The sequence below is a fragment of the Parasteatoda tepidariorum genome, chromosome 1, assembly GCF_982258835.1.
Source record: "Parasteatoda tepidariorum strain Cologne lab strain chromosome 1, Ptep-v5.0, whole genome shotgun sequence".
Taxonomy (NCBI): domain Eukaryota; kingdom Metazoa; phylum Arthropoda; class Arachnida; order Araneae; family Theridiidae; genus Parasteatoda; species Parasteatoda tepidariorum.
The window spans coordinates 104,668,032-104,687,667 of record NC_141755.1 but is presented as its reverse complement, the minus strand read 5'-3'; the positions used below and the strand labels follow the sequence as shown (position 1 = coordinate 104,687,667).

The window sequence follows — 19,636 nt, the reverse complement described above, 5'->3', positions numbered from 1 at the left end:
GCCAGGAAGCCCGTTATTTGCATCCCACTCACTCCCTTCCACAAAAGAACGCGTGAAGAATGTTGCATACAACATCAGAATTGGACACAGCTTCAATTGGCTAATGTTCTCTTCACCGATGAGTCCAGATTCAGTCTACAACCTGATTCTGGACGGTTATTGATATGGAGGGAACCTGATACCATCCCAATATTATCGAAAGGGACCATTATGCTGGTGGAAGACTCATGGTTTGGGCAGGGATCATGCAAGATACCCGCACACCGCTCCATGTGTTTGACAATGGTTCCGTGAATGCCCAGAGGTACAGGCAGGAGGTCCTAGAGCCTTATGTGCGTCTTTTCAGGGGCGCTGTTGGCCCCGAGTTCATTTTTATGGACGACAATGCGCGACCACATAGGGCTCTATGAGTATCTGGAAAGCGAGGATATTCAACGAATGGATTGGCCAGCGAAATCCCCTGTTGTCTATTGAACATTCTTGGGAGAGATTGCGATGCGCCAATCTCCACCCCAGAACCATTCTGGAGTTAAAAATTGCTCTGGTGGAAGAATGGGAGGGTCTTCCACAAGTCCTCTTTAACTCCCTTATTAACAGCATGCAGACTCGTTGTGCACGCTGTCTGTCTGTCAGGGGTGACCATACACCATACTAGAGGCAACACACACTGTACAAGCCTCACTTTTATCGTCATCTTTTATCCTTTAGTTCAGATTACATTGGATTTATTGGCAATAGGTCTTGCCAGTGAATGGCACTTTCATTTTTGTTTTGCATACTTTATTATCATGGAATAAGCTATATCCATACCAAATTTCATTTATTTATATTCAGTATTTTTTGAGATATTTAGGAAAATGTCTTCCATCTCTTAATTTTGTCTACCAGTGTAAATTTCAAGTTTAAAGATAAATGTGTGCTGCAAATAATGATTTCAGGAAATATTAATACAACATATTTTTTTTTCCTGTTTAGATTCATTTTAGAAAATGTGACATCAGGAAACAAAAACTCATTTGAATTTTCTATTATTATCTGCCTTTTAGGATTTCATATAATCCACATGTTAGAAATAGTTAAAGAATATATAATGACATTTTGAAAATATTTATGAATACATTTTGTTTTTAGTAATTTCACCAAGTCTTTGTGGTGTTTAAAGAAAATTAAAAGTTTTTCTTTAAACCTGATATTTTTATACATTATAAGGCTTCAAATGCACTAAAATGATGTCTAACACGTAATAGGAAAAACAAACGTTAATATCTTTTTAAAAAAATGAATTTTTAACAAATTTTTTACTTTGTAAAAATATTATGTTTAAAGAATGCAAAAATATACTTAATTGTATTTTACTTGCACATAGACTTTTTAAAAGCAAGTATTTCAATTAATTTAAAACTTTGTTGAATTTAGAAATGTTGGACACTGATGAAAGCTGTAAAATTGCTTTCAGCTTATATAAGAAATGTTATACATTAAAAAAATATATATAGCTGCTATTTTTGCTCCAAAAAAAAGACAAAAAAATATTAGGCATGAGTTTGATTCAAGGAATTTTGTTTGAGTTGTTAAACATAATATTACAATTTGATTACAGATGGCTCACATTGATCTAAAATAGAAAATGCTATTACATTTTTTTTGTGATAACTATTGTTTGATATGCAAAGAACAATATCATAAAAATTTCTTTCAACTAAAATAAGAGTCTTATGAACATGAATTAAAGCAAAAACAGACCATTTTGGGATATTTTTGACTGACTAATAAGCCAAGTTAATAGGAATGGATATAATAAAAGACAGAAGTTCCAGAAAAATAAATTTCCATGAAAAAATGGGTAATTGAAAGAAAAATAAATTAATAATAATCAAGCTTTAACTCACATTTAAGTATTTTTGTTCTAAAGAAAAGAAATGACAGCATGTCGTATCTATGCATGATTTATCAGCAAATGAAAACGACTAGTTAAACGAAAGTAGTTTAAGAAGTCACCCATGTAAGTTGCAGTGCATGAAAAAATCTGTCACCAATAATCATTTTACAAAACACTCCTTTTTTTTTCTTTTTATAATTGAAAATCTTATCTTGAAAAATTCTTTTAGTATATTTTATCTAACAATTATGAAAATAAAATTAATTTCTGGCAACTGTTAAAATCTTCTCTTGTTAAAATATGTTTAAAGAGTGCAAATATATGAGAAGAATACATGGTTGCCAACTCTACTGGATTTTGCCATTTTCTATTGGTTTAATAAAAATTCTCCTGGCATTTAAACATTTTTGAAAATTCCCTAAAAGTAAGTTTCCTAAAAAAATCCGTATTGAAATAGAATTTTTGCACAGATTCTTGCTTGCTTGAATACTTAAATACATGTTTCTAATACATAAGTGGGTCTCATTTATAAAAATCAGTTTAAAAAATTCTTTTGTTCTAATATTTTGGATTTATGTAGAACTTCCTTTTTAAATTAATTAAAAAAATCTTTTTAACTATCTATGCTGAATTAAATGCCTATTACTTTACAAAATTATGAGTAAACATAATACATAACATTTCAAGTTCATTTAATTTTAATCATAACTGGAAAATAGTGCAGTATTTCTATTTTAATGATTATAAAAATCCCTAAAATTCCCTATGAGTAAAATATTTAGTACATTTTGCAACAATTATCATGAAATTTGTAGTATTTCGTAAAACCTACTGGATTTTTACTTATCTATGTTGGCAGCTATGAGAATATATAAAATTTCATTTTACTAGTTCATATAAAAAATTTCAAAGTGTGTATTTTGTTTAATATCTAATTCTTTTTAAGTTTCTGCGAATTCAAAAATGTTTGTTTTTTAGCGCTAAGATATGCTGCAACGCTATTTTGAAGAAACGTTCAATAGAATGTAAGCTCAAGTAAAAGATTTGGGGCTATAGAGAGATAGGTGCTACATTATAATGATATTCTTATATCTAACTTCTCCTTGGTATTGTTTCTAGAATTTACACTAGATAACAGCACAATGAACAGAAGCATCTTTATTGCTGACAGTGAAATCATAACCAAAAATGCTCTTTCGAATTTTCTGTGACAATTCTCTCTGGTACTAATAACTTTCTGAGAGACATTTTTAATTGTAACAAATATATATGTTACTAATTTAAAATAACAGGTGCGCCTTCTGTTTACAAAAAAGTCTTTGTATAGAACAGAACAGTATATATATTTTTCAACTATAAATGTAAGATTTTTTTTAATATTTAAATATAAAAGAATACATATTCTAATATTATAAGCGATATTCTCCTGTTCTAAAAAATATTTGTATAGTTAATCTTTTGTAAATTCTAGCTGAAACCAATCATTGCAGAATTTTTTTATTCTCAAAAGAAAGTAGGGGGGGGGGGGAATCACGAGCGTTTTTTTACTTCTCCGATATGCGAGAACATTTTTTGAATACAATTCTGCAGAAAGGAGGAAAAACATTTGAAAAATTCTGCAGATAAAAAAAACCCTAACTTCTTTGCTTCCCAAATAGAAAAACTTTCTGCAGGAACTCTGTAATGTTTTGCGACAATGTCGCCACGATTCTGCCACGGGGTGTACAAGATTCGATTGTTTTACACTCAAGATAAAAAAAAAAAAAAAAAAAAAAGAACTGACCTTTGCGATCTGCCATGCTGTCAAAGAAGCACCAAGGGGCATCGGGTCCGCTTCCGCATTTCACAAAGCAGACGTAATGGCTAGTTTCAATGCATACCACGGCAAAGAGCTCCATATATATTCTGGGAACGGGAGTGTGATCTTTGAGCATTTTGAACTCGGAAGGAATACTTAGTTTTACACTGCGGTGGCGAGCTCTCTTCTTGTGGCTGTGGCTCTGCAAAGAAAAGAAAAAAAACATTTAAGTGTGCTCATAAAAAAACCACACTATTATTGAAAGTGCTGTTAACTTTTATTTTTGAACATACGTTTTAAATTTACAATCTATAAGGGTACCCTAAATGAACTATCGGGACACCCAGTTGTATCGCCTTAGAGCTACCTGAGGCACATATTAATATGATGTTGGTCACCCCTTTTGCATCGATGACAGCCTTCTGGGAAGACTTTACACCAGTTTTTGATTGGTATTGACTTCCATCACAGCTGAAGTGAGTGCCTGCATCCAGTGGCGTAGCTAGGTAACCAAGGGCCCTGGGGCAAATTAAAAAATGGGGCCCCACTGCTATGAAAACTGATTAGGTTTTATCAAATAAAAATATGAAATATACAAATACTTTAACAATGCTAAGCTACTTAAGCTCTTTTTTGTGCACTGCAGGGCAGGTAATAAAAATAATAAGCAGTAATAACATAAATTACAATTAATACTTGGTGTAGGTTTGGCTAATAAAACGAAATAGTAAAGATTCAAGGGTTTATTATATAAAGGTTGGGCCTACCAACTGACTAAATAGCAATTATATTTACAATTTTTTCCTAGCTTTAGTTTTCGCAAAAGTATCAATGACTTCGTTTAAATCCAGGCTTGATGCGGTTTTGTTTTCAATTGCTATTAGCTTGCTTGAGTTAGTTGGGGTAAAACTAGGTGGTAAATATTAATAAATTGAAGTGAAAAACTAGGGCCTATTATATCTGAATATTTTCTGTGGAATTCGTCACACTTTTGTAATAAAGTTGCTTCATCAACATGTAATAAAAATGTTGGTGTTAGAAAATCGAATATATGACAGACTGCACTCATACCAATAAAACGTGTATCTAATTGAGATATTACTGTGTCTAGTACATTATTAAAAATCTCAATTTTAAATATTTTTCTCGGTTTGGAAAACGGTGATCAGCAGCTAATTCATCAAAATGTTTTTTTTACTTTTCTTTGCTTTTTTTCTTGAAAATGGGTATCAATACCATATTTTCTTGCAATTTCACTGGCTTTGCTCTTGAATAATTCGAAATCATTTCTATAAATTTGCAACTTCGCTTTGGTCTCTGCTAAAACTTCGTTTCGCCTTACTTACTCGCCTCGCCCAAATTGATGTCGCATTTTTGTAAAGTTTCGGATGCATAATTGATGTCGTTCCTGTGCATGAATTCGCAAAGCAACACGAACTCGAAACTTAGCATTTTTGTTTTAATACTCTCTACTTCACTACGCTCATTTTTATTAGGACTCTTTAGAACTATTTCTGATAATGCTTTGATAATATTAAAATAACGAAGTTTTATTGCAGATATCGTATTGACCCTACTGGACCATCTAGTCGGATTTAGTTTTTTTTAGAGTGATGTCCGATTCGCCAGTGAATTTTGACAGTAGATCCCAACGTTTGATGCTGTTTCCGAAAAAGTTATACAAATCTTGCAACGTTGCGAAAAAAATCTGTATTTCCACACAACTGCTAACGGCATCATTTATCACCAAATTTAAATTATGAGTGACGAAAATGTACGTACTCTGCGTTAGGCTGGATATCCTTAATATGTTTTTGTACACCATTCTACACACCACTCATCACACTGGCTCCATCATAGCCTTGCCCCACACATTTTTTTAAATCAATATGTTTGTCGATAAATAATATTGTCACTTGGTTGACTAAATCTACTGCGCCATGTTTGATGGCTGCATAAAAGCCTAGAAACACTTCTTTTACTTCTATATCAATTGGCTGTCCATTTTCCGATCTGGTTATTACTGAATACCTCACAACAATGCTTAGCTGATTTACGGTGACGCTCTAATTTGTTCTAGTAGATGGGTTTCGAGTTTGGGTCCCCAAGCTCTCAATCATTTCATTTTGAATTATTGCACTCAGATATCTTGTAGATCCTAAAAACATGAAAAAGCACAATTTCAAAAAAGTCCTAATATTAAACAGTTAATAATTATAAACAAAATAAAACGATAAAAAAACTTAGAGATAATTATTATTACCTTTGGGCATATCCAAAACTTGCCGCAAAATGTGATCATATCGGGCGACAAGCACTACAAAGGACAGAAAATTTCCGTGGTATCCTTTCTGACTTAAGTCTTCTTGATGTCCTCTCAAAGCCAAAGAACTCTTTGCTAGGGTAAGTATGATATCGAATAGCCTTTGAAGAACCATTTTCCAAAATGATGCTTCTTTGCGAATTTCATTTTCAAGTTCCTTGTCGATAGTATTAGTATCGTTTTTTTTTAGAAAATTCATACACAGCACATGCTTCCGAATGGCCACTCGAACAACTGTGTTGTTTAATTCTTTTTGATAAATGCTTCCAATCTCGAATTCCCGTACACCAAACATTATTCCTTTGTGAAGCAAATAACCAGCAGGGTTGACAATAGGCAGCGTCTAGTATTTTGGAATAACACAACCAAAAACGATTAACTGGCCCACCATATTTAGAACATGAAACGTAGTACGATTTTGAAAAACACCTATTGTTCTGGTTGATGTCTGTTGGAAAAGGTCCTGAAGGCTGTAAAGGCCCCATATCAAGAATTTGACGTATTTCGTTATCACTTAATATCTTGTTCGTGAAGTTTCCCAAGTCATAAGAAGATTTGTCGTACACATTTTCGAAAAATGTAGAGGTCTGTGGTTCCTCCAAAACCCTCCGCTCTTATGTGTGTCATGCAAACATCATCCACGTTCACATAATCGGCGGCGGAGGTATCTCCAACTGCAATAATTGTCGAATCTTCTTCAGTAGGCTTCTCAACGAACACTGCAGTTACCACATTATTTGAGTCACTATCAATATAAATATTTTGGCCAGATGTACTTGCTGAAGGCTGACTAAAAAACTTGTCAGTTCTGGGTAATTTTTGTTTACTATCTTCTCTTTCTTGGCGTTATTTGCGTTTAAATGCACCACTGGGTTTCTTCTTTTTATCCATAATTTTAGTTTTCTAATTTATTTAAATACAATATTAGATTGTGCTCGAGTAGGTAGGTACTCACTGTTCACTGACGACGTTAAAATAAAAAAGGAAAGAGAAACGCAATGATACGCTAGAAGTGTCATTGGGGAATCCCCGGAAAAAAAATTCTCACCGTTAGTGTTACCACATTTAACGGTGGAGACTGCAATGGTTGGCGACCTTTTAAGGAGGACTTGGCGCATTTTGTCATCCCGTCGGAGGGATGCGAGAGAAAGAAAGGTAGTTGTATGTTTGATATAATCGGGAGAGGGTCTCCCTTGGTATTCTAAGAGCTGGAAGCTCTTACTGGAAAACAATGCATATTTCTTTTGTTTTCAAATAAAGTTAAGTTTCATTGTTTTAAAAATCTGGTCTGCTTATTTATTGGAAAGGAAAGGCATTACAGAGACCATGAACGATCTCCTGCCCTCGGACCTGAATTAATGTACCTACTGCAGGTGACTTGCATTTTTTCACGATATTTCGCGTTATACAATGAGCTGTAGCCGAAATCTATAGATTTGACACGATTTATTGACTTAACGGACATCAATATGAGTGGTAAAATCAAATAAAATTGAACCACTATATTGACCAGTGCAAAAAAGTTTATTGACATTAGCTTACTTACTCCTGATACAGCCTTAATTTTTTAACCGTTCTCGAAAAAAAAATCTTAACTCGAATTCACAATAAAACGCACATCGATGGATAATAAAACGCACATATCACTATCCGTCAAATTGACAACACTGCCAACCTACAGAAAGAATTTAGGAGAATGCCCTAGGCCTAACTTTTGAATTTCTCTCAACTGAGTTGTCTTGATTAAAGTGGGGTCGCAACCTGTCATATTTATTTTGAAAATGGAAGAAATTTCCAAAAGTTCAGTTCAATCGAGATTTCTGGTAAGGATTCGAGGGCCCCCTGAGCTTGAGGGCCCCGGGGCGCTGCCCCGCCTAGCCCCCAGGTAGCTACGCCACTGCCTGCATCGAGGAAGGCTATGTAATCTGCTCTCTAATTCGTCCCAAAGGTGTTGTTCTATGGGATTTAAATCAAGACTCTGAGAAGGCCAGTTCAGATTTTGAACACCCATTTCGCCAAATCACGTCTGTGCAAGCCTCGATGTGTGAATAGGGCAGTTATCTTGCTGGAAGAGAAATGGGCCGAAATATTGCCATAGAGTTAGGAGTGCATCATTGTCCAGAATGTCCACATGCATCTCGGGGTGCAACTAGTGCTCACAGAACCACACGGAGGCATAACTTTTAGATTCATTTTGATTGAAGAAATTTTTCCAGCCAAATTTACTGTATAATCGTCAAAGCAAAACTTTACAATCACATGAAATAAATAAAAAGTACATTTACAACCAGGGGCACACAGGCGGCTGCCCAGAGAGGGCCTCCAAATCGAACAGAACGTTAATTTTACATTTCCTGTTTTAAGGAACTTTTTTTAAACAAAATATCAGTACAGTGTAAAATCCGTCAGCTTTATGTTAGCTTCTTCATTAATCTATCGTATGAACACAATCGATATTTCGTAAATCCACGGCTTTCTAGTTCGGAATTAAGCTAAATTTTCGCAATGACGATGGACAAATTTAGCCACTCAAAAGCCTGTATTTTAACATATCGCAAAATGCAATATGTTTACAAAAATACGGGCTTCTGATTGGTTTAATTGAGCCATCGTAATAGAGTAAATTTAACTGATTAACGTTCAATTAATGTCAGCAAGGATATGAATTTTTCTCAGCTACATGACCAAGTTAACAATCAGAAAACTGGAATTATCAGAAAATCAATAAAATGGACAGAACGATATTTCGTCTGACCATTGGAGGGGGAGGGAGGGACTTAACAGCTATTTTAGGTTCTAGTCAATTTTCTTATTATCTATAATGAGGTGAGAGATTTAATTACCTCCATAAAAATCAGTCTTCATTACTGAAGTGGTGAAGCAGAGGGGGCCCTCAAATAAGTTTTTGCCCCGGGCCCTAATTAAGCTAAGTCGGACCCTGTTTACAACAAGCGGTTTAATTTGAGGGAGACTGGAATTATTTTGCGTGGTGGATTAGATTACAAAATCTTTTTAGTCATACATCAAGTCAAAATTTGCACAATAAGAGTGGCACATTTATAACCAGTCGATTGGACTAAACAGACTAAAATATAAGTACAGTCGGACTTCTATTTAACGAACTTCCATTTTGCAAATTTTTTCGAGGAACCAAGAATATTTTGGAAACTTATTCATAAAATAACTTCCAAATAGCGAAGTGAGTTTTCTACTCAACGAACTTTTCTTTAAGATCTACTTACCTTATTTCCCAATATATTTCAGTAAATTTCAAACTTGTTAACACATTTTATGAGGGGGAATGACCTTGAATTGATTTTCGCAGCCACGTAACTTTGAGAGAAAGCGGTAAAATCCCTTTTGTCTTTTGTTTGCAGTTCATACCGGAATCCATGCCAAAAATCAATTCACTAGATAGCATAACAGAAATTTCTAAAGCATGGAACTATGGATGTTACAGATCGTGACACTTTTGCTAAAGCTGGATTCTTAGTCAGCGCGGAGAATTTGGAAGGTGCCGAGGACGAAGATGACATTCCTTTAAAAGAACTTTAAAAAATGTGGGTACAGCTAAGAGAGAATCACGAAATTAATGATGATGTACTGATTAATGATTTTCTTTTTGTTGATTGTGAAGCTGCAACCACAGAAATATTAACTAAATCGGATATTTTGGACTATGCGAAAAATAAAAACAATACAGCAATAAATTGTGAGGAAGGCAAAATCACCAAACCTTCATATGATAAAATGTTAAAATCATTGGAAACAATTCCATCGTAGATAATAATTTACAAGATAAAGGTGTATCGATTGCTATTTCAATTATGTCTTGTGTTAATGAATTTAAAACCTGTTTTGTGTTGTTTATGTATTTCAAATGGTGATATTCTATTTAACGAACTTTTTATCGGGATTTAGCGACTTTGTTAAATAGAGGTCCGATTATAACTTATTTTTAGGAGGATATTTTAGACACATAGTTTGTTGGAGTAATTTTGAATATTTTTTTCATTTCATTCATAAATGATGTTGGAATTTTCCAAGAAATCTAAGTTTTTAAGCCACAAACCCTTATTTCTTGTAACTGCTGTGTTAAGTGCTGCATTACAACAATCATGCCTTAGGTCATGAAATTATAGAACCTTAACCTCCATGGCCCCTGCCTTACAAAAAGCTGTTTTTTTAGTTTTATAAATTTTTTTAAACATAAGACTAAGTAACTTACCTTGTCCATGCACTTTTGGCAAAAGGCAATGCTGTCCAAACCTTCACCAAATTGACCGTAGCATTCTTTGCATTCAAATTCTGCCACTTGACCACATATACTACATTGGCGAGGAGCTGAAATTTATGTATGATTCATATTAATCCTTTTCCAAAAAGTTCTATACATTTTACAATATCTTTTTTAAGACTGTAATTATGTTTCTTCTAAGTGAGTTATGGCTGAAAATATTCACCAAGAAATGTTTTCAACAATAAAAAAAATTTAATACCTGCTTTAATTTCTTGCAGCAACATGTTTCCATAAAACTTTTATAATAAAGCCATACATTATGTTTTATAATAATAAATTATGAATGTTTCCTAATGGTTTAAACATAAATAAAGTCACTTGACATAAACTATAAAAAATATTTCTGTTGGTTTTGATAATATAGCGTATATGCGGGTTATTTGATTATCGAATATGCAATTAAAAAGGAATGACTGTATTAAAAAACTGCTAAACAAAATATATATTTCCAAATTATTTGAAAACGGGGGGGGGGATGAACAATGAATAAACTATGATGATACTTACAGTCATCCAGAACATCTGTGATATCCAGATACTGGCTTGGAATGATTCTAGGATACATTTTAAATTGTTTTCCAAATCTAGGCATTTGTATAAGTAAACAGGATGGGACCTGGATAAATGAATGGGAATAACTTTTAAATAACCAAAACAGAGTGTCACTACGATAATAATTATATAAAGTAGGGGTGTAGAACCTGCGGCCCACGGGACCTTCTGAACACAATAAAAAAAATTCTTTTAATTTGGTTTTTGTTTAAAAATCATAAATTTTCTTTAATTAAAATATTTAATTCAAATTTATAAAATGCGTATGTTTTTTGCACTTTCATTCCATACGCGTCTTATTAGTTAGAATTTATATCCCTTCTCACAATACATATATATATATTTGACAAATTAATTATTGTGCAAAATAGAAAAAGTTTTTTAAAAAAAAAGTATAAATTTTTTTTAGTTTTCAATAAATTCAAATGATTAAAAATATTTAATTTTCTACAAGTATGTTACTAAGTTTACTGATAAAAATATTTAGTGCTTAGAATGTTATTGTTCTTATAAAAATTATCATATTTGGCACTAACATGACTAAATATGCATGCAGCTTTTCACTAATTTACCTGCTGCGCTAGTGGCCCTTCACTCAAAAAGATTGTACACCCCTAATATAAAGTGTGTTAATTTTTAAAAACTTGATTTATAAAAAATAAAACTATATGGAGGATAGAATTAGTATAGTTTGTCTATGGTAAGAACTTCCCTCGCCGCTAAGTCCGAGGCCTGTCTGCTGCTATGGAAACAAAAATAGAGCATTTCAAGTAGGGTAGCTTCTATTCACTCTAGAACTAACACAATAGACCTAAGAAAAAGATTCCTTTCCTTTTACAAAAACCTGTCTAAATGACCCCACACCACTACTTGAAATTGTTATACCTCTTTACCATAGTCACGGCCACGGGTCCAGGCGAATGACTAGGGGAGTTCTTTTTTTAGACAAACTATAGCTTTAAAATAATATTGATTTATTCTTTTAAAGTTTCCTCTTAGAAATTTCCTTCCTGTTAGAAAACACATTATTTGAATGTGCAAAATATTTATAATTTTCTCTTGATCCTCTAACTGAATAAATATTTTCGTAACTTAAAAAGAATTATTTTGCTAACTAGGACTGGGCTATAAATCGATATATCGCGACATATCGATTTAACGCCTGTATCGGCAGGCCGATACAGCGACTTTCGCTCCAGGCGATGCATCAGAAATCTGATTTAAGCCGTCGAGTAAAGAAGATGAACGATATAGCGATACAAGACACGCAAGGATCTCTTATGTTCCGATTCCAACTCGCGCTGGGGAAGAGGGTGTTTGTATTGTTATATTGAAACGGCCTTGATTGATGAGCGGTCGAATCAGAATCAGTTTTGAGAACATATATCGTGATCTCGCATGTTCGTTTCCGCACCTCTTAGATTTTTTTCTTCTTTGTCGCGACTTGATATTGTTTGTTGTAGATTATTTTCAGTGGGACTGACTTTGTGATCGCCGTCGTTACCTTGTTCTGAACGTAATCTATTATTGAAAAGAATATATAAAGAAGTGCTTCTAAATTAATTAGGTAAATTTTTTTTTGAAACAAAACTTTCTTTATTTTTAAATGTGAAAATTAATTTTGATATTATATGTTTAAGTATTATTTTACATTATTGAATTTATTACAAACGGAAATCTAATTTAAGGTGCCCATAAAGAATTAAACTGAAAAGTAATTAAATTTGTTAGGCTATTTTTTACTTTATTTTGATTTATTAAAAACTTTTTGGATGAAATAATAATTTAATGGGTTTTTATTACTGATTTTAAATTTATAAATCTTTAGTTGTTTTCATTTTTATAAATAAAATTATAACAAAAGTTATTTTTCCTCTTTTGGATTTGGGCATAAGTCAATCAACTTTGTTTATTCAAATACATTAGTAATGTTTGCGATTACGACTTCTTTTTTAAAAATCATTTAGCACTTTGTTTTATTAAAGAGTATAATCGTGTCTTTTAATTTTTTTTCAATATTGTCAGTTGAATATATTATCGGATATCATAATTCTTTTATTTTTATTTTTAAGAAATTAAGCCTTACTTTGTTTTTTCGTTCAGAATTCGGTAATTATTAAATTTAACTTTATTATTTATGTGAAATAATAATGATAAAAAATAGTGTTGTTTTAAAAGTGTTTTTTTTTTGTTTAATTTATTTAGCACTTTGTTTTCAGCATACAAATAATTTTTAACGAACTTATTTTTTAAATTTTTTTTCTATATTGTTAGGTAAATATATTGATAAATTTCAATTTTATTTATTTTTTTATTATTTATTTTTAAACTAAGAAATCTTTCGTTATTTGCGCGATCATTTTTAGAAAATATAACATTAACATGTTACTTAAGCAAAACATATACATCAAATTCATCAATTGATTTAAATCAATCTGAGTATGAAGTTTTGATAGAAAACCGACTTTCTGCGCCTTACAAGTAAATGAATTTCAAAAATACTATATCGTGATGCAAAACTGACGATGCATCACGATATGAAATTTCTTATATCGCCCAGTCCTATTACTAACATAATTATCCATTTTTTAATTTAACCATAAATTAATAATTACAATTGAATCTAATACCTCCATAATATTCTTTTAATAAGTATTTATGAAAAACATACCTCTGTAAGTTTGATATCAGACGCTAAAAATGATTGATCGAATAACTGTTGTACTGTAGGTAACACTAATTTCTCATCTTTTTCTACAAATAACTGATAAAAGTAAGATTCCTGTCCAGAGCTAAAGAAAGAACAATTAGAAACTATTAAATAAGAAAACCCAACAACATTCGAAAGCATTTAAAGTTTTCAATATTCTAAACGACCTTGAATTGGACTGAACTCCTTTAATAGGAGAGAGTCCTCAATGAAAAGAAATCTCAGGTGCCTCAAATTTTTTAATGAATGTTAAATATAAAAAACCTACACAAAACATAGCATTTCTTCATTAAACTTCATAAACACTTTTTTTCCAAGCTTGTAAAAGTCAAGTCTCCGTGTATTTTTTACATAGAAAGTACATAGGAAGTTGCATTTAGTAAAACTCGCTTATTATTTAGGTAGAGAAATAGAAGAAATATTTTTCAAATCAATATTATCAATAATAAAATTAGAAAGCCTTTAAAGTTTTCATAATTCTAAATGATTTTGAATTGGGTTAAACTGCTTTAATAGCTGAGAGTCCTCAATTAAAGAAATCTCAGGTGCCTCAAATTTTTTAATAAATGTTCATTACAAAAAACCTGCACAAAACATAGCATTTTTTCATTAAACTTAAAAAACGCTTTTTTCTCAAACTTGTAAAAATGAAGTTTCCATGCATTTTTTGCTTAAAAGATACATAGGAAGTTGCATTTAGTAAAACCCTCGTATTATTTAGGTAGAGAAAGACTGAAAATATTAAATTTCACTGCAGTTGCAATATTTAACAGCAGAAATTGCAGTACCTCCCTATAATATACCCACCAATAAATTTAGTAGTAGGAGATTTAAAAACACCACCTTTTTCATCGAAAATGCAGACTCAGTGCATTTTATCCTTATTTTCTTTAATAAATATGAAATTTTAATAGTTTATAGCATTCTGAAACTTACTTTATTCAATGCTTAGTTCTGAAAATTTTCCCTCATTTTAGAAGTAAACCTTTTCATTCTATTTCAAGAAATACTTCAAAAGAAATGTCCTACATTATTAATATTAACAAGTTCTTAAACAGGCCATTTTGCTCAATACCTCCCTAACATCTGAATAAAATGTAGCAATTTTTGCATCCTAATCCCTAACTTCAATGGAGAAACGTTAACCATAAAGGTTAAAGGTCTGATTAACAATACAAAAGTTAACCAGTCGTTTCGATTTTTTAACATTGCACATTGAACAATTTCTAAAGAACAAAATTTTCCTTTTTTTTCTTTCTTTTTTCTGTATCAATAAATAAAGGCGTATTAAAGATAACCATTTTAAATTGCTTTTAGTTCAGTTTTATGTATTTTATTTTTGATCATTTTGAATAACATGAGTTAGGCAGGCTTATTGTATCTAAATAATCCTGTTAAAAATGCATTTATTAAGTTAACTATAGTTGCATTTATGAAGAATTTTTATTCTACATTTGAATTTTAAATAAGATTGAATACAATAATGAACAGTTGAAGAGTTCACAATTACAAGATGCATAATTTTTTAATGCAAATTGGCATTGATTGTTGAGCCTCAAAACAATACACATTTTTTTCTTTCGTAACCAACCCTCTGATATTTCATTTTAACCAAAACCTTTGTTATTAACTGAGCAACAATTCCGATTTCCACACTTATTTTTATAACACAATTTAGCAAAAATAAATAAAAAGATAATAAAATCAACTTATGGTTCGAATTTATTTTGTAGTTTACGACTGTATATATAATATGTAAAAAAATTAATCGGTTCAATAAAACTTGAGAAACTATGGACAACAGTTTGAAAAATTGTTTCTGGAAATTAATTGTTTTAATATTTTTAATGCTCTAAGGGCTTACAAAATGTCTTTGACATGAAGTGTTTCAAAGATAATATAATACAAATAGATTTGTGCTCCAATTAAAAAAATCCTTTCATTATGACTATGACAAAAAAAATGAAATAAATGAAAGGAAACAAACAATAAATAATGTTCAGAAAATACATTTGTTTATAATATAGTTATTTATTTAAAATTGTGTTAAGTAAAACTTTTTTGCGCACATACAATGGTCTCAATTAGGTTATTCTAACAATTGCAGAACTTGATTTATCAGTTCTGCATAGTATGAAATAGCCATTAACTAAGTAAAGCGTATCTTTTAACTTTGGTGTTTTGAAATTAATAATTAATCGTTCAATTTCTAATCAATTTTTGAATGAATTACAATTGCCTCACAACAACCTAGCTTGCCTTCCCCCGTGACCTTGCCCTCTTCTGAATCCTGAAAGCAGGATCCTTTCATAGGGAGGCTAAGAAACTTTCACATATCAGAGGTTCCTAAGTTTTGTTCAACTATGACATATTTCTTAAGGTTAACAGAGAAACATATTTCTTTATCCTTGTGTTTAGTTATATTTTTTTTTCATTTGAGATTGAAAAGTTTGATTGGAAATGCTAAATGGAAATTTTATACAAGCATGTCCTTTTCATTATTTTTTTTTCAATATAAGTATTGCTTTTCTTTCCTTAACCTATGTTTGACTAAAAAACATAATGAAACAACCAAATTATTATTAAATAAATATCATGTTATTGTCAGAATATAATTATAGATTTAAATATAATTATAATTATAGATTAAATTAAATCATAATTGGTAAAATATAGTCCTAACTTTCAGAAACCTAGTGATTTTTCTAGGGTTCCTTAGAACACCTACTGGGAAACGAGGGTTTAATAGTTTAACTGATGTCCTTTTTTACAGTTCAGTTTTGTTTGTGTGTACTTCGCTTGCTACTAGCTTTGTTTGTGTATATATAGGTAAAATATAGTCCTAACTTTTGGAAACTCGGTGATTTTTCTAGGGTTCTAGAGAACACCTACTGGGAACCGATGGTTTAATTACTTAACTGATGTCCTTTTGTTTTTTTATAGTTCAGTTTTATTTGTTTGCACTTTGCTTGTTGCTAGTTTTGTTTGTGTACCTTCTTTTTTCACTTTGGTTTACTAAGTTGGAAATGAAAAATTTTTTTATCAAATATTTCTTTTTAAAAAGGCAGAAAATAGACAAATATAGAATTTAAAAATAAAAGATTTTGTAAGAACTGATTCTGCTAAAAGAACTAAGCTTTATTCCTCTAAACAAAGAACTATTTTTACAGTTTTTAATTGTATTTTAATTTCTTACCTTAATTTAAGGAAAGGCTCTGCTTTCAATATTTGATTCAACAGCGAATTCAGAAACTCTTCTGGATCTAAACACAGACAAAGTATCTTTGAGAATGTAAAGTAATTTGTAAAGTACAAATTAAATATAAAGTGTTCACAATCTATTTTGGAAATAATACAGATATGGATCGAATATGGTACTAAAAGTGTATTATAATTAAGCAGGTAAAAAACAAAATGTAATAGATATGGAACTTTGCGTTTAACACTTTTAAAATATATAAGTTTTAAAAAATGTTTGCCAAGTAGGGGCATTCAAGTAATTCAACAGTCAAATACTCCTACTTTCCATTCCACAAAACTTTATATCAAAAATCTGATAAGACAAAATTGGAAAGCCTTGCTCACTTCTCATGTTTCTTCAAGAATTTAGGGAAATAGCTTGCTTAGACCAAAATACATAAGGTAAACCCTGTGCAGAGGCTGTTACAGAATTCAAACTCGCGATTGGCCACGACTGACTGATGAACCACCTTCACCGAATTGGCATTTTCACGGGTCCTAATTGCCTACTTTTTATATTTTTTATTATAACTGTCGTCGAACAACCGACCCAATTTTGGGGTTTACGACTACTAATGTAGCTTTGTAATTTTGAAACCCAATCCAGAAGACAAGGGAACTCTTGGATCAAGTATGTGAAATTCCTATCAACCAGTCATCAGTGGGATTCAAACCCGGTTCAGCTCATTGGAGGGCAAACGCTCTATCCTATGAGCCAACGCGACTCTTGGAAGAACCTATTGTCTACATTTTTGATTTGTCAAAACTTATTGACCTTCAAAAGCAACAAATGGCAATTTTCGTGAAAAATGCCTTCGTGGAGGACTTTTTGATGGAACTAACCCGCATTCCCGTTACATGGAGAGGAAGACCACAAGAACCTCCCACCGTTAGACTGTCAGCAAAGAGAGTCTAACGCATGATCCGTCTACCACTGAGAATATTTCACGTTAGCGCTGTGGTCGGTGCAAGCCGGATGCAGATTCATATCAACCAGCCATCGGTGGGATTCAGACCTGGTTCACCTCATTGGAAGGTGATTGTTCTATCCCCTGAGCCATCGCGTCTCCAATTGCCTACTTTGTTTTTCTGGGTGCACGGCGTTGCGTGGGGGCTCCGAGGTCCAGCGATACTGGAGCACTCGACATCTGCTGATGGCATATTGACTTTTTTCTCTTATTGTATTCTTTTTTATTCCTGTTCTTTGTTAATCTTATAAGAGTTTGTCAATTTCCTTTGCCATGGGAAATAAAAAAAGTTTTAAAAAATCTACCTAGTTATTTATCAGATTAAGTCATTTTCTATCGTTAGCAAAAATTATGTAAATGTTTTTAAAAATACCTAATCAATTTCTAAGGTCACAAAAATCTAAGAGTTGGGCCCTAACACTTTCCTCCTATTTGTTTTTCTGCCTAGCAAAGTAGTGGAAACAAAAAAGGAAATAGAGAATTTTAGAAGGGTAAATATCAAAGAAATTTTGTGCAAGGGGGTTTGGAAGTTTAAAACTGAATTTAGTTAAAGCCAATAGTGGTAGTAGAAAATTTTAAGTTTGTTCCCAATGTTTCTTTAAAGCATGTTGCTTTAGCTTTAGACACAGCTAATAAAAACATGTACCTTTCTCTTCCGAAGTTAAACCACGAACAGAGCTCAGCCTTTCGAGCCTCTTACGCAGCTCCATCACTCGATCAGCCCGAACATAGAAATTCCTGAAATTCAAATTCCAGTTGGTTACTACACACATTTTTATTAATGTAAAACATCATAAAATGAAAACACAAATAAATTAATATTCAAGATGGGGAAAGTTAAGAATTTATAAAACACAAATTCTAAAAAATGACGAATATCATCTATGTTAGGATAACAGAATAAATAATTTTTAAAACCATGTTTTCAAGTAGGCTAAAGATGAAAAAATAACTTTAATTTTGTCATACTTAAAATCAAAATTTATTTTAAAAACGTGTTGAGAGTTTTTGACAGCTTATTATTGCTTAAAAAACAAACTACATACCAAAAACAATTATTTAATAACTTGTTCATTAATTTTTAAAATAATTATTGTATTCTAAAAGATGTCCAAAATTCAAAAAAGATTAGAATTTTGTTCCCTCTGTGCAATAAAATGCGGCCAAGATAAATAAAAAAATAGCTGACAATTCACTGTTATTAAAAATATGAAGCGTTATAGAAAATAATAAAACTTTTTTCATTGTCGAACAATAATTTGGCCCAATCACCAATCTAAAAGAATAAATTGCCCATTCAGATCATTTAACGAAACAAGTTTATGCCCAGGTCTAAGATTAATGGCAAAACCATTAATATCTAGAAAGAAGAAAGTAAGTGCTGAATCTGGAAAATTCAGCCATATTTAAGTGGTCCATCAAAATTGTTGACAAAAAAGTGAGTACTTGCTAGTAAAATCCATAGAGGCCATTAATTTGATATGCTATTTCAGCAGTTCCCAAAAGATTTTCAAAGGGTTCCATCCATGGAACCCTTTTCATAACCAATAATAATTAAATTTATACCCAATCAATAATTCATAATTTATTTGATATTTTGGTTGTTTATATGAACTTATTTCAGAGATGCCAACTTTCTCCGGACAGTGAATAAATATTTTCAAGTGGTAGTTTATTAATTGTGATTCTTTGTTTAATAAATTCAATTTATTAGGTTTTAATCCACCACTATTTCAAAATAATTCGAAGGGTATATAATTCGCCACTTTGTTACAGTTAAATCATATTAAACCTTTTAAAAAGTAAGCAAAATTGGTCAAATATTTGCAAATTTTAGTTTGTAGTCACTTACCGATTTTTAAATTA

At 31.6% G+C, this 19,636-nt stretch overlaps 1 protein-coding gene across 2 annotated transcripts in view; it reads right to left on the bottom strand.

Moving 5' to 3' along the window:
• Positions 1 to 19,636, bottom strand: part of CYLD (ubiquitin carboxyl-terminal hydrolase CYLD) — a 77,916-nt gene that overhangs the window by 1,668 nt on the left and 56,612 nt on the right. For both annotated transcript variants that reach the window (XM_021148454.4, XM_071179379.2), the window contains 6 exons: positions 18,417 to 18,508; positions 16,759 to 16,825; positions 13,524 to 13,644; positions 10,808 to 10,916; positions 10,229 to 10,344; positions 3,663 to 3,879 (listed from right to left, as the gene is read on the bottom strand). In XM_021148454.4, coding sequence (XP_021004113.1) covers positions 3,663 to 3,879; positions 10,229 to 10,344; positions 10,808 to 10,916; positions 13,524 to 13,644; positions 16,759 to 16,825; positions 18,417 to 18,508 — 722 coding nt within the window. The remainder of the gene's footprint in view (positions 1 to 3,662; positions 3,880 to 10,228; positions 10,345 to 10,807; positions 10,917 to 13,523; positions 13,645 to 16,758; positions 16,826 to 18,416; positions 18,509 to 19,636) is intronic.